The sequence below is a fragment of the Macrotis lagotis genome, chromosome X, assembly GCF_037893015.1.
Source record: "Macrotis lagotis isolate mMagLag1 chromosome X, bilby.v1.9.chrom.fasta, whole genome shotgun sequence".
NCBI classification, from domain to species: domain Eukaryota; kingdom Metazoa; phylum Chordata; class Mammalia; order Peramelemorphia; family Peramelidae; genus Macrotis; species Macrotis lagotis.
Genome location: NC_133666.1, coordinates 328,763,905 through 328,776,232, shown reverse-complemented (window position 1 = coordinate 328,776,232; position 12,328 = coordinate 328,763,905). Strand labels below are relative to the sequence as shown.

At 33.5% G+C, this 12,328-nt stretch overlaps 1 protein-coding gene across 3 annotated transcripts in view; it reads right to left on the bottom strand.

Annotated features, from left to right (window-relative positions):
• PDCD6 (programmed cell death 6) overlaps window positions 1–12,328 on the bottom strand; it is a 28,850-nt gene that overhangs the window by 15,616 nt on the left and 906 nt on the right. For all 3 annotated transcript variants that reach the window (XM_074206379.1, XM_074206378.1, XM_074206377.1), the window contains exon 2: window positions 11,102–11,163. In XM_074206379.1, coding sequence (XP_074062480.1) covers window positions 11,102–11,163 — 62 coding nt within the window. The remainder of the gene's footprint in view (window positions 1–11,101; window positions 11,164–12,328) is intronic.

Here is a 12,328-nt window from a genome sequence, read left to right as displayed (position 1 = left end):
ACCTGTTATGTCTTCTTTTCTTAATTCTTCTACTAATCCTTCCTTGGCATTATTTTGAGGTCTCTCACCCCATCCTGACTGCCCTCTATAGGTTGTTTTTCAGGTAATCAAATCCTTCATAAAATGAAATGAACACAAGACACTAAATATGATCTGATTAAAGGACAGTGGGGCTTTTGCTGATATAGTTATCAATGTAGTAATCAAGAGATTGAATTAACTTTCTTGGCTATATTACACTATATTACACTATTGAATCACCACCAACTTTGAAATCCCCAAACCTTATACCAAACCTTATAATATGAGCTGCAATTTTTGTCTCTACCCAATTTGTAATTGCAAAGTTGAATTTTTGAGCAAATATAATACTTCAGTCTATATTTACTGTCACCTTGTCTGAATTTATAACTGCTCCTTATACTTTTTTAAAATTTAAAAAAAATTTTTTTTACAAGACAATGGGGTTAACTGACTTGCCCAAGGTCACGCAGCTAATTAAATATTAGTGTCTTGAGGTTGGAGTTGAACTCTGGTTCTCCTGACTCCAGGGCTGGTGCTCTATCCACTGTGCCACCTAGCTGCCCCACCCCCCTATACTTTTAAAACTTCTCTAAAGCATAATAAAATCCTGATTCATTCCCATTTTAACTCTGTGAATCTTTAGGTTTCAAAGTGTGCTTCTTAGAAAACCAAATGCCCAATAACAAAAATGAAAAAGAATTCACAACAAAATGAAGAAAGAAAAGCTTTTGCCCAAGTACACATAATAAAAACAACTTAAAAAGAAATGGGTAAATATTTATAAACTATACAAACTGTCCAGATTAACAGAAAAAAGAAATAGAAAATTTGAGTGATCCCATTTCAGGGAAAAGAATAAGCCACAGACGAACACTCAAAGGAAAAAACAAACAAAAGTCCCCTAGGACCAGATAGATAGTTGACAAGTGAATTTTATCAATCAAAAAACTAAAACTGTTAAAATATCAAAAGAACAGATTTCCTCATTCTCTGCTCCCCGTTTATTTTTGCAAAAAAAGGCTGATTTATATCAAAAACATAAGCTTGATTTGATATTAGGATAACTATAAATAAATTCAATCAACTAATAATGAGGAAAAATAATAACAATATTAACAAATGCAAAAAGTTTTTGGCAAAACACAACACCTATTTCTGTTTAAAACAAAAGTAAAATCATACACAACAATAATAAAGGAAAAACCTCAATCTCCTGAGAATATAGAAATAAATGATCCTTTCCTTAATTTCACAAGTATCTACCTAAATATCAGGATTATATGCAATGCAGATAAACTAGACGCTTTTTCAACAAGACTTTCTTATGATCACTATTATTTAACAAAGAATCAGAAATGCCAATTATAGTAATAAAAGAAAAAGGAATCAAGAGAATAATCATAGGCAAAGATAAACAAAACTATTGATTTTTTCAAAAGATATTATGGTTTATATAAAGACACTTTGGAAGTCAACTAAAAATCAAATGAATAACTTCAGCAAAATTGCAAGACATAAAATAAATTCACACAAAATACCAGCTCTTCCTTGTATAACTTACTATTAATATCTAGGAGGAATAAATTGAAAGAAACATTTCATTTAAAATAACTACGGAAAGCACAAAATACTTGGGAATCCCACCCTACTAGCACATACAGAAGAACTACAAAAATAAAATTATAAAACATTGTTCATAAAAATAGACATAATTGCTCATGACAAGATAATAAAAGATAATACTACATGAATTACTTTACTGTCTAGTGCTACACCAATCAAATTACCAAATAATGACTTTACAGAGCTAGAAAAAACAAAACATTAAATAAACTTCATCTGGAGAAATAAAAGATCAAGAATTTCAAGGAAAATTTTAAAAAAAGTGAGAAGGAAGCCAATATCAAGTTACACTACAAAACTGTAATGAAAACAATTTGGTCAAAATATTTAAAAAACAGAGATTAATCAGGTAAACCTGAAGACTACAGTTTACAGGAATAAGAATTTATTATTTAACAAAAGTCAATGAAAAGAAATTTGGCAGAAAATATATATTAATCAATATTTCAAATCATATACAAAAATAATAAGCTCACTTAACTCTGATTAAATTCATAATTCTTTCCAGGAGTCTTTAAATTCATTCCTTTTGTCTTGAGTCAGATACATGACTCACATGGAAATGGTGACAGTACAAATTAAAGGAACAAGGAAAAAAACTACCTTTCATAATTATGGACAAAGGTTAAAGTTCATAATCAAACAAGAGATAGAGACTGTCACAGAAGGAAAAACAGACAGTAACAATGACATAAAATTTAAAAGTTTTTGCATAAACAAAATTTTCATATAGCTAAAATGATCAGGTTAACAGTTAAATGGTGAGGAAAAAAAAGAGCAGCAATTTTCTCCCATAAAAGTCTCATTCCCAAGATATATAACAAAGTTTAGAGGAAGAATTACTCCAGGAATGATAAAGAGTAAAGGAGTTTTATGAACAGGCAATTTTCGAAGATATTAAAACTATCTGGAAACGTAGAAAAAAATGCTCCAAATTGCTAATAAGAGCAATTCAAATTAAATCAGCTCTGATATTTCACCTAACACACTAATCAGAATGGAAATGAAACTAAATTTTGCGGTTTTAAAAAATCAGGACACTTGTCCTCCATTCCGTCTCCTACTGTTCACAATCTTTCAAAGAGATGAAGTGACTTCATTGACAGTAATCAAAATGGCTATTTCTTTCAGTACATGATTTAGTTCACCTGGACCTGGTGAGGTGCGCCCACAAAAAGTAGTTAGGTGTTTTCTTATTAAATCTCTATTTATCTTGCATCTCAACTCTCTAAAAGAAGTTCCTGTTGTTCCCTTTCCAGTCCTTAGATTATTCTCTTTGGCTGAAATAAAATAGAGTTCAACATCCAAGCCTTTGTCCTTTACCACTGGTTTATCTATCTCAAGCAGCAGTTTGATTTCTCCAAATAGATGGGGGGGGGGGGGCCCTCCAACAAAAACTAACTTCTAATTAACCTTAGCTTTTCCTGATATTACACAAATAGGAACAAGAAATGATTTTGAATTTATTCTCAGTTACCTGCTTTTTCTTTTACCTTTCAGACATTTTTTTCCATCACAAAAGAGGTTTTTATTTGGAAGCAGCGTTACAATAGGGTTTGGAAATTATCATCCTGTTACAACCCAGAGAAAAATCACTCATTTAGTGAAAAGAGAGAACCAGGTTAACAGTTGAATGAGAAAAAAATCCCTGCAGCAAGCAATCTTCTCCAATAAAGGTCTCATTCCCAAGATATACAAGAAAGTGAAGAATGAGAACTACTCCTTGACCGATAAAGGATCAGAGGATTTGTATGAATGCCTAGTTTCTTGAGGTTGTTTTTCCACTGAGGTTCCAGAAAGTCAGGCATGTTGTAGATAGTGCTTTCTTTATGTCTTTCAACCAGGAGATGGAAGAAAGAAGTTAGCTGGAGGTCTTCTTTCTGAAAGGACTGCAGCTCCAGAACAAAGTTGTTTCTCCCAGGGACTTCATCCCATCCAGGACAGAGGTAGGGAGGAGCAGAGAGAGAGAGAAGGTGAAGCCTAAATGTGGATCCTCAAGTTCTTACTTTCATGGTTCTGCTAGCATCTAGTACTGCTACATTCTCTTGACTGGGCACTGGTACTGGTAGGGTGCCTGGAAGATATTTCAATAGCACTGCTGATGAGCATGATTCTAGGCATGATTCTAATCTTTAGCAATGATATATAGGTTATGACAATATCATTTGTTCCTACATGACAAATCATAAGTTAATATGAATATATGAAGAAAATATTTTTTAAAAGCTTCCAATGGTGAACCAAGATGGCAGCATGAAGGCAAGTATTTCCTGGGAACTCCTTTCCCCCAAACGCCAAAAAAAAAAAACCAAAAAAAACAAAAAAAAAACCCCCACCAAGAATGACTCTAACCAAAATTTAGAGGGGCAGAACCCACAGAAAAAGTCTGAGTGATATATTTTCCCAGTCCAAGATAACTTAGAAGTTCTATGGAGGTGTTTTCACCAGGACCGAGGGCTGGAAAAAAAAAGCTGCGGAGTTGGGCAGCTGCACAGCCCAGCCCAGAGATCACTGGCAACAGCTTGAAGGGGCAGTGAGAGAACTCGGCTGCACCTGAGTGAGTGTGGAGTGAGGAGCACGGCCACACAATCTGCAGGGAGAATCTGGAGAAAGCAGCCTGCAGCCCCAGAGACTGTAAGGGAAGTCTACTGAGATTTCTCTGCTCTCCCTGGGGTAGGACTCTGCTGTTTGCCTACATTCAGATTTTAGTCCCATGGAAAATCAAAACACATATTCAGATGATGACAAAATTGAAGCTTCTGTATCCAAAACCTTTAAGACAAATAGAAAATGGGCTCAGACTATGGATGAGCTCAAAAAAAAAACCTCTGAAAAGCAATTAAGGGAGACGGAGGAAAAATTGGGAGAAATGAGAACAAAGCAGAAAAATCACGAAAATCAAATCAAATCAAATGCTTGGTGAAAGATATACAAAAAGCTTCCAATGTAGAAAGCACTCTGTATTCATATATTAAGGTCAGTTCCTGTTCTTAATAAGCTCATTTTCTAATGAGGAAAGACAACATACTGGGAAGGTCTCAGTTCTAAGGCAGTGGAAAGGGCCTCTGGTCTTTAGGGTACAGGGCAGATAGCAATGTATCTTTTTTAATGCCATTTCCAATAAAAGGATGCCAAGTCATATGGTTAGACAAGCCTCGAGAGTTTTTCTCATAACTAGGAAGACAACAGAACTCTCTATTACTTTTATGAGGTCAACAAATTGGTGACTTAGTACTCTCAGCAGGGCATTCACTAATTACTTTCACTCATCTTTTTTTTTTCCATCTGAACCTTAGGAAATGATTTCATACCGATGAGCACCTATGGTGTATCAACAGCTGCTTCTTCAGTGTCAAGTTCACTCTCTTTCAAGTACGTTATAATTGGTCATATCTACTAATTTTTTTCAATTTAGCAAATATTTTGAGCTGTGCTTAAAGAGCTGATGGTCTGTTGGTTTAGTCAACTGCCACACTGATAATAACTTTTTGTTGATATAGATATGACTTTTCATTTTTTCTGATATTTGAGCTTGTCCTAAACTACATTTTCCATTTTCTTCCTGTCAAAAGTATTCATATTATGTAGGTATGAGGTGTCTGTATAGTCCATCAGAATTCAGCTGTTTAAAATTTCTTAATCACAAGCATATTTTCTGTCAAATCTCTTCCCATTCTCTTCTATGCCACTTTTGTATTGAAGTCATCAAGTATATGTTGATTTCATCTAACTTTTTCACAACACTGATCTTATATATCCTCTTTAACAAATATCAGCTACCCACAATATGGACAAAAAAAGTTATACATTTTCAATGGTTTTGTTTTCTATCATTTCCCACTAAAAACATTATTTAAGTGCCTTTTATAGAACAGTCCAGTGAACTAAACACCAATTGTAGCCTTGTTACTAGGCAACTTATAAATGCACTTTGGGAGCACAATTAGTGGTTTGATAAAAATATATATAAATCAATTTCTTCAGAGTATTCTATTCTCCCAGTCTCAATGTCATCAGAATAAAAAAAGAAATAGCATCCTTTGAAAGTACATCAGTTTTTTTCTAAAAATGTCTGGCCTGAGAACATTTTTTTCTTTTGGTTTGTTATTTCACAACATGACTAATATAGAAATGTTTTGCATGATTACACATGTATAACCTATATCAAATTGTTTAGCATCTCAGGAAGTGAAGGTGGGCAGGAGAAAATATGGAATTCAAAATTAAATTAAAAAAAAAAAGAAAGTTAAAAATTACGAGTAACTGGGGGAAAAGAAAAAAAATATTTTAAAAAGAAAAAATTCAGTTAGTCAATATGTAATTTTAAAACTAGAATTTATTTTTTAAAACTATTTTAATTCTTACCTAAAACAAGTCCTTGCTGTATACTTAATTTTCAAAGGAGGAAAAACTCTGGAGATGGGTAAGTATTAAGTAATTTCCTTATCAGGAGTGACTTTCATGTAAATCTCCTCACATGCTGGAAATTTCTATGTTTGTTGCTAAAGATTTCATTATACTGTAATAAATGGATTTTTAAAGAAATATTCCACTGGAATATGGGTCAAAGCAAAAAGTAACATTTAACCTTTGCACCAGGTTGCTCCCTGGTGATCTCTTTCAATGTTATGGTATTCAGTAAAACTATTCATTTTTATGCACTTCTATTTATCTAAACTGTTACATGAATATATTTAGAAATATACTTTTAAAAATCAAGAATGAAGGAGCGGCTAGGTGGCGCAGTGGATAGAGCATCAAATCCAGCCTCTTATACTTAATAATTACCTAGCCACTTAAACCCATTGCCTTGCAAAAACCTAAAAACAAATCAAGAATGAATGAGAAAGACATCTTCTGTAGGCATTCTATATATATATAAATGGAACTTGCCTAGTCATGATGTGCCTCTCAACTACAGCAAAAACAACAATTTCCCCCCATATTTCACTAGCTATGTGGCTAGAGTCTCCAAGTTTAAATGTTTTTCTTTCTAGAAATGGAAACTAATCTCAAAGGCATTACCTTCAATTTAGCTGCTTAACTCTTCTTCCTCCAGTCAGATAAACAGTCTATTTCAAGAAATTTGGCATGTTAAAGTTTATTCCCCCAAGCAATCCTCAGTCATTGCTCAGCTCATAGAACTCTATACCCTTGCAATCAATACAGACTTTGTTGCATTTTCTCATTATATAGTTGGGATTCCAGAGTTCAAAACTAATTACTTCATCTCCCATTTTATGGGAGGCAAAACAGATTGATTTAAGAGGAAAGTTTTGTAAATCATGAATTTTCTCTGCATCTTTAGTACTTTGACTTTGTATTCACAAATTACCCTGGCTAAGAAATGCCATCATTCAGTTCTCAAACTCCTAGTGATGATCCTCTGGAAAATACCTAGGCTGGTTCTTGAAAACAGATACTGCTCGATTCATACTGGAAGCTATTCTAAATTCATAGAACTTGACAGGGTTTATGAGCTTCTGGTAGAGTCTCAGAACAATTCAGCTACAGGGCACCAGAATCAGACCAGAATAGAGACCAAATTCTATTAGCAATTAAGTTAGGCTAAACTCCAGTCTTTTCTTTGCCTCTTATTATTAACTGAATGCAGGCATTGTGACTCTTCAAATGGTAAAAATAATAAGCTTTCATTAATAGTTAACTTATGATATCCGAATCTCCCTCCATTCCAATTTAGCCTATAGAAATAATGGGAATTCAAGCAATAATGTAGGAAAGAGACAAATGGTGCTAACAATGTATACAGGATGAAATGAATGCAAAAGAGAGGTTTTACACTTGCCCCAGTTTTTATTTATTTCTTTTTTATGATGGAATCTCCTAAAGGAAGAGACCACAATATGTACAACTACAATAATCAATAAAGCAAAAGAGTAATTAAAAAAAATCAAGGCAGCAATTTAACAAAAGTCCAGGCTTTATTTACTATTATAGCAAACTATAAAATGATCAGGGGAAAAAAAACCAATTTTACTCATTTCCAGAAATAATTTTAAATACAAAGAAAACTTAGTGAATTAAAACAGGGCCAAGTAAAAATTTCTACACTCTTAGAATAGCTTTCAATAAGTCTTTTTTAATGGAAAGCAAATGAACAGTCTTCTTTTGTCTCTCTGTACACCGACTGACCTCATCTTCCTTCCCAGTCATTTTTAGCAAACTTTTCTATGGAAACAAATCTTATAAAAGAGCTCAGTGTATATTAGTATGAACCCACATAAATTATTCAGGATTCTGTAACCAGATTTAAAAAGAAGTACACACAGTTCCACACACATAATAACAGTTTGTTAGGCCACTTTTAAAATTACACGTCTTCACTGAATCAACAAGGAATCAATCTAAGTCAATTATGTTGAAATAGATTAATATTCTAGTTTTTATATGATAAGAGCTCAGTTCTAAGTCAACAGGCAGTTAAAACAAGGACTGCAATAGCACTTAATATAAAGATGAGGAGAAGAGAATATGATGTAGAAAGAAGCATGAGAATTTGACTCTGTGGCTACAGTACTAGTTGGTTCAAAATGGCTAACTTCATGTGATTTTTAATTTTTTGTGAAAAATTGAGCCTAGTAATTCTCAACAAATCAATCCAAAATAATTACAAATACTGGAATAATCTCACAGTAGAAAAGTCCCTAGAAACATCACCTTTGTAAACATATTGATTGCATAATGCATAGATCCATCCTGCACAGGAACCAGAGCTAACTTGCCATCTCACCAAATATCCACCAGATGATATTGAACTTTTAGGCATTATTAAAGATCATTTCCAAAATATAGATGTCATTTACTTTTCCCACAACTACTGACATTGGTTACATTTACATTGGATCACAATAAGAGGGTTATAAAAAAAAGAAAAGAAGAATAAGTATTCACCTTCTGGGGAATCAGTGACAGAATTTTAACTTGAATATGTCCAAAACTTTTGCAGGCACAAGTTATGAAAACCGACAGGAAAATTTAAGACCAAGAGCCATTCCCCAAAGGATAAATAGTCAAAGGATAGGAACAAATAGTTTCCAAAACTATTTTGCAGTTTGAAAAATAACAGCCATATAAAAGATTGCTCCCTATTATTAATGCACTAGAAACATGCAAATCAAAACTGTTTTTATACCCAGTAAAAGTTGGCAAAAATGTCAAACAGACCTTCAAATCTCTTTTAGGTCATTTTCTAGAACATGTTTTCATGTTTATATACTAAGACCATCTTCTTTAATCCCCTTCCAAGGGGGCTGGAACCCTGAGCTGATAAGATTCTGTCTTATGTTTCACAGAACCAGATCTTCCAGGCTCTTCCCAGTCATTCCCAGGTCATATCCTCAACACCTGCCTACACTCTTCCTTCTCCCCTTTTAACCTGACTTCCCCTATTAGAATACAGGTTCCTCGAGGGAAGAATTAAATTGTTTGCTTATATTTGTGTAATATAATGTTCTGGTTCATGCTAAGTTCTAAATAAGTACTTTATTTTTTTTTCATTTATGTTTCAGGAGCTATGGAAATATAGGTGGAGGTACCAGTTAGTGTAACCATTCATTTTAGTAAGCAAATTGGAATTATGTTAAGGAATTAAAATATTAATAACTTCTGATTAAAAAATCTCATCATTCACAACCCAAGATAGAAAGGATCTAGCATGCAACAATATATTCAGAGACATTTTCTGTAGTAGCAAAGAATTACAATCAATTGTTGTTGACTCTCTGTGACCCTATGTGGGGTTTCCAAATGTAAATCATTCTTATAAATCCAGATCAAAGTAGAAGTCCATCAATTGGGAAATGGATAAACAAACAGTGGTACACGAATATAGTGGAGTATTATTATACTGTGATTAATAATGAATATGAAGAAAAAAGAGATGTTTAATGTGCTAAAGTAAAGTATGTAGAACTGGGAAATACAAAGAACATGGAAAAGAAAAAAGAAGGATATGGTATTGTGAAATTATATACGACTACATAGAACTAATCCTGAAAAAAAGAGGGAATATACTTTCCCCCCTTCTTTGTAGAGGCAGAGGACTAAGGTTGGGCAATATTCAATATATTGCCAGATTTGGCTAGTAATTTGGTTACTTTTGGTGGAACTGTTTTCTCCCTACTTTTTCTATTTTTTGCAAGAAGATTGGGATGGTTTCCTGAATAAGAAGGGAAAAATTCTATATTTGGAAATAAAAGTAATTTTTAAAACTAAAAATCATGTACATTTGGCAGTTCTATCTTTAATAAAAATAAAAATGCTATATGAGCCACTGCTGTAAGATGGCAATCTGCTATGTTAATGCAAGGTCAGTCATTTTTCCTCAAGGGATAACAAATCTTTCAACTCTTTTCTAAATTTCAAACTGAATCGAAGCTTAACTAGTCCACTTCAATTCAAAGGCTTCCATAAAAAAAAAGAGTGAATAGGCTGAAATGTACTTATAAATGATTGGTTTAGTTAATAAAATTTCTCCAATTAGACTTACTACTTGGGAATTTAACTGCAAGCTGATGAACAAGCACTATTCTTGAATACAGCTAAAACTGGAAGTTAGACCCTCCCAATGAAAATAAATAGGAACCAGATTAAATCTGGATTTATAAGAATGATGTAAAAATGAAAACCCCATAGTAGTTTTATTCAATTTATTCTAGATTAATAATAATAGTATCCAAAACAACTATCTGATTAGGACCCCACTCTAAAATAAAATGCTATAACAGTGGCACCTTTTATCACCAATCATTTCCTTAGCAACTTAATAACCCTGGAGCTTCAGCAGTTTCTACAGCAACTAAATTCCCTTACAGGTGCCACATAGATATTCTCCAAAACCTTCAACAACTTGCTCCATCAATGTTACTTGAGAATCCCATTGGTTTCTTCTGTGATCTGATCAGGATCTTTACGAGTCCCTAAACACCAGTGCCTAAATGATCTTCTTGGCTCTCTCTAAGATTTGTTTCTGCAGTGTAACTCCTTCCTTTCCCTTTAATATTCAAACAGACTAATATTTTTTTCCAAATATTCCTAATTTTTGTACATCTATTACTTAACTAAGTGAACACATTACAACTGCATTTATTAAATGTGCTTACTACATGTCAAGCACTATACTGAACAAAGGAGAAAAACAGAACAATTCTTATTCTGGTGTAGCTCAGTCTAAGTATGGAAGACAATGCCTGTACAAGAAGTCACATGAATGATACAACTAAAGTATCTCAAAATGAAGATAGTTACAGTAAGTAATCAAGAAACTGTGTAAAAAAGTAAAACCAGCAAAAATTAGTTTCTTTCATACCACATACCAATTCCAGTCAAACCCAATCTTAACTTCTTTGTACTTAAGAAATGAAACTAAAAAACAAACCAGAGAAAAAGTTAAGCTTGCAGTTTAAAATCTGGCTCATTACTCAGTCAAGCTTACCATTGGATAATGCTTGTTGAAGTTCATTGTCAGAGATTACTCCACTCCTGTCTTTATCAACCCTATGAAATAAATGAAATACATTACAAAGAAATTTAACAGAATTGCTTTATATTGCCAAAGAGAATTAAGCTCTTAAATTGTATAATTTTATTTTTCTTCAGAGTGTAAGTTCAAGTGTTTAATTCTGGCATGTTTCCATTAAAATTTATTTAGCTTTCCTGTTTCAAATCATTGACCAAATTACCTTTTCCTTATCTTTTCTACTATGTTCTGATTTCAGTGAATTATTAAATTCACTTTGGCTACTTCAGAAGGAATACTATGTAAATACATCTGCATATCTATATACACATGTAAATAAATGAATTCAATCAGCACAGGACCTATAAACCCAGACCTTACCAGGAGGAGGTGAATCTCAAACTCAGCAGCTCTGAGCTGCTCTGGACTTGAGGAGATCAGATGTCTACAGTACGTCACCAGCAAGAGGCCCAGGCAAGAAAGGAAGGTCAAAGATGCCAAGCTTATTAAGTCCTGGGAACATCTTGGGGTAGTTCCTTTACTCCAGTCCCTTTTCCTTCATCTATAGGGAGACAGTCTTTACATAAGTGTGTGTTTGAAGTTTTTTAAATTGGTTTCCAGTCACTAAATCATAATTCTAGTTCTCATAATGGGCTGTGAATCATGCACACTGATATCAACTTTTTGTAACCTCTGCTTTTGTCCTTCATTCTGCCCATACTAGTTGGTTGGTTACTTTCTTTGTTCCTTTTTCAGACTTTCTACACAGTTCTTTTGTAGACCCATTCATACCTACAGTCTCCTTTTCCAAACCCTCATTATTGAAAAATCCTCACTTTTAGACATTCAGTATCTGAAATCTTCAATCTCTGAAGATAAGGGGATGCATTCCTTAGACCAAGAAAAGAGAAAATGATGAAAGCCACCAACCTAACCTGTTTTTAATATTTCTTTACTGTATCTTAAGCATTTATTCTAATCACTATTAAAAAAAAATCAAAGTTTCTCCTCTTCTAATCAGCATTCTCCAGGTTCAGCAATGAATCTCAGCTAAGTTATACACAACTGAGAGAGAATCTGGTGCAGTGGAAAAATGTGAAGTGAGAGGATCTGAGTAAATCCTGACTCTGCCTTTTATCTATCAGGAAAATCATTACCTCCAAGGGCTTTAGATTCTTCACCAATCAAATTAAGAGATGTCAG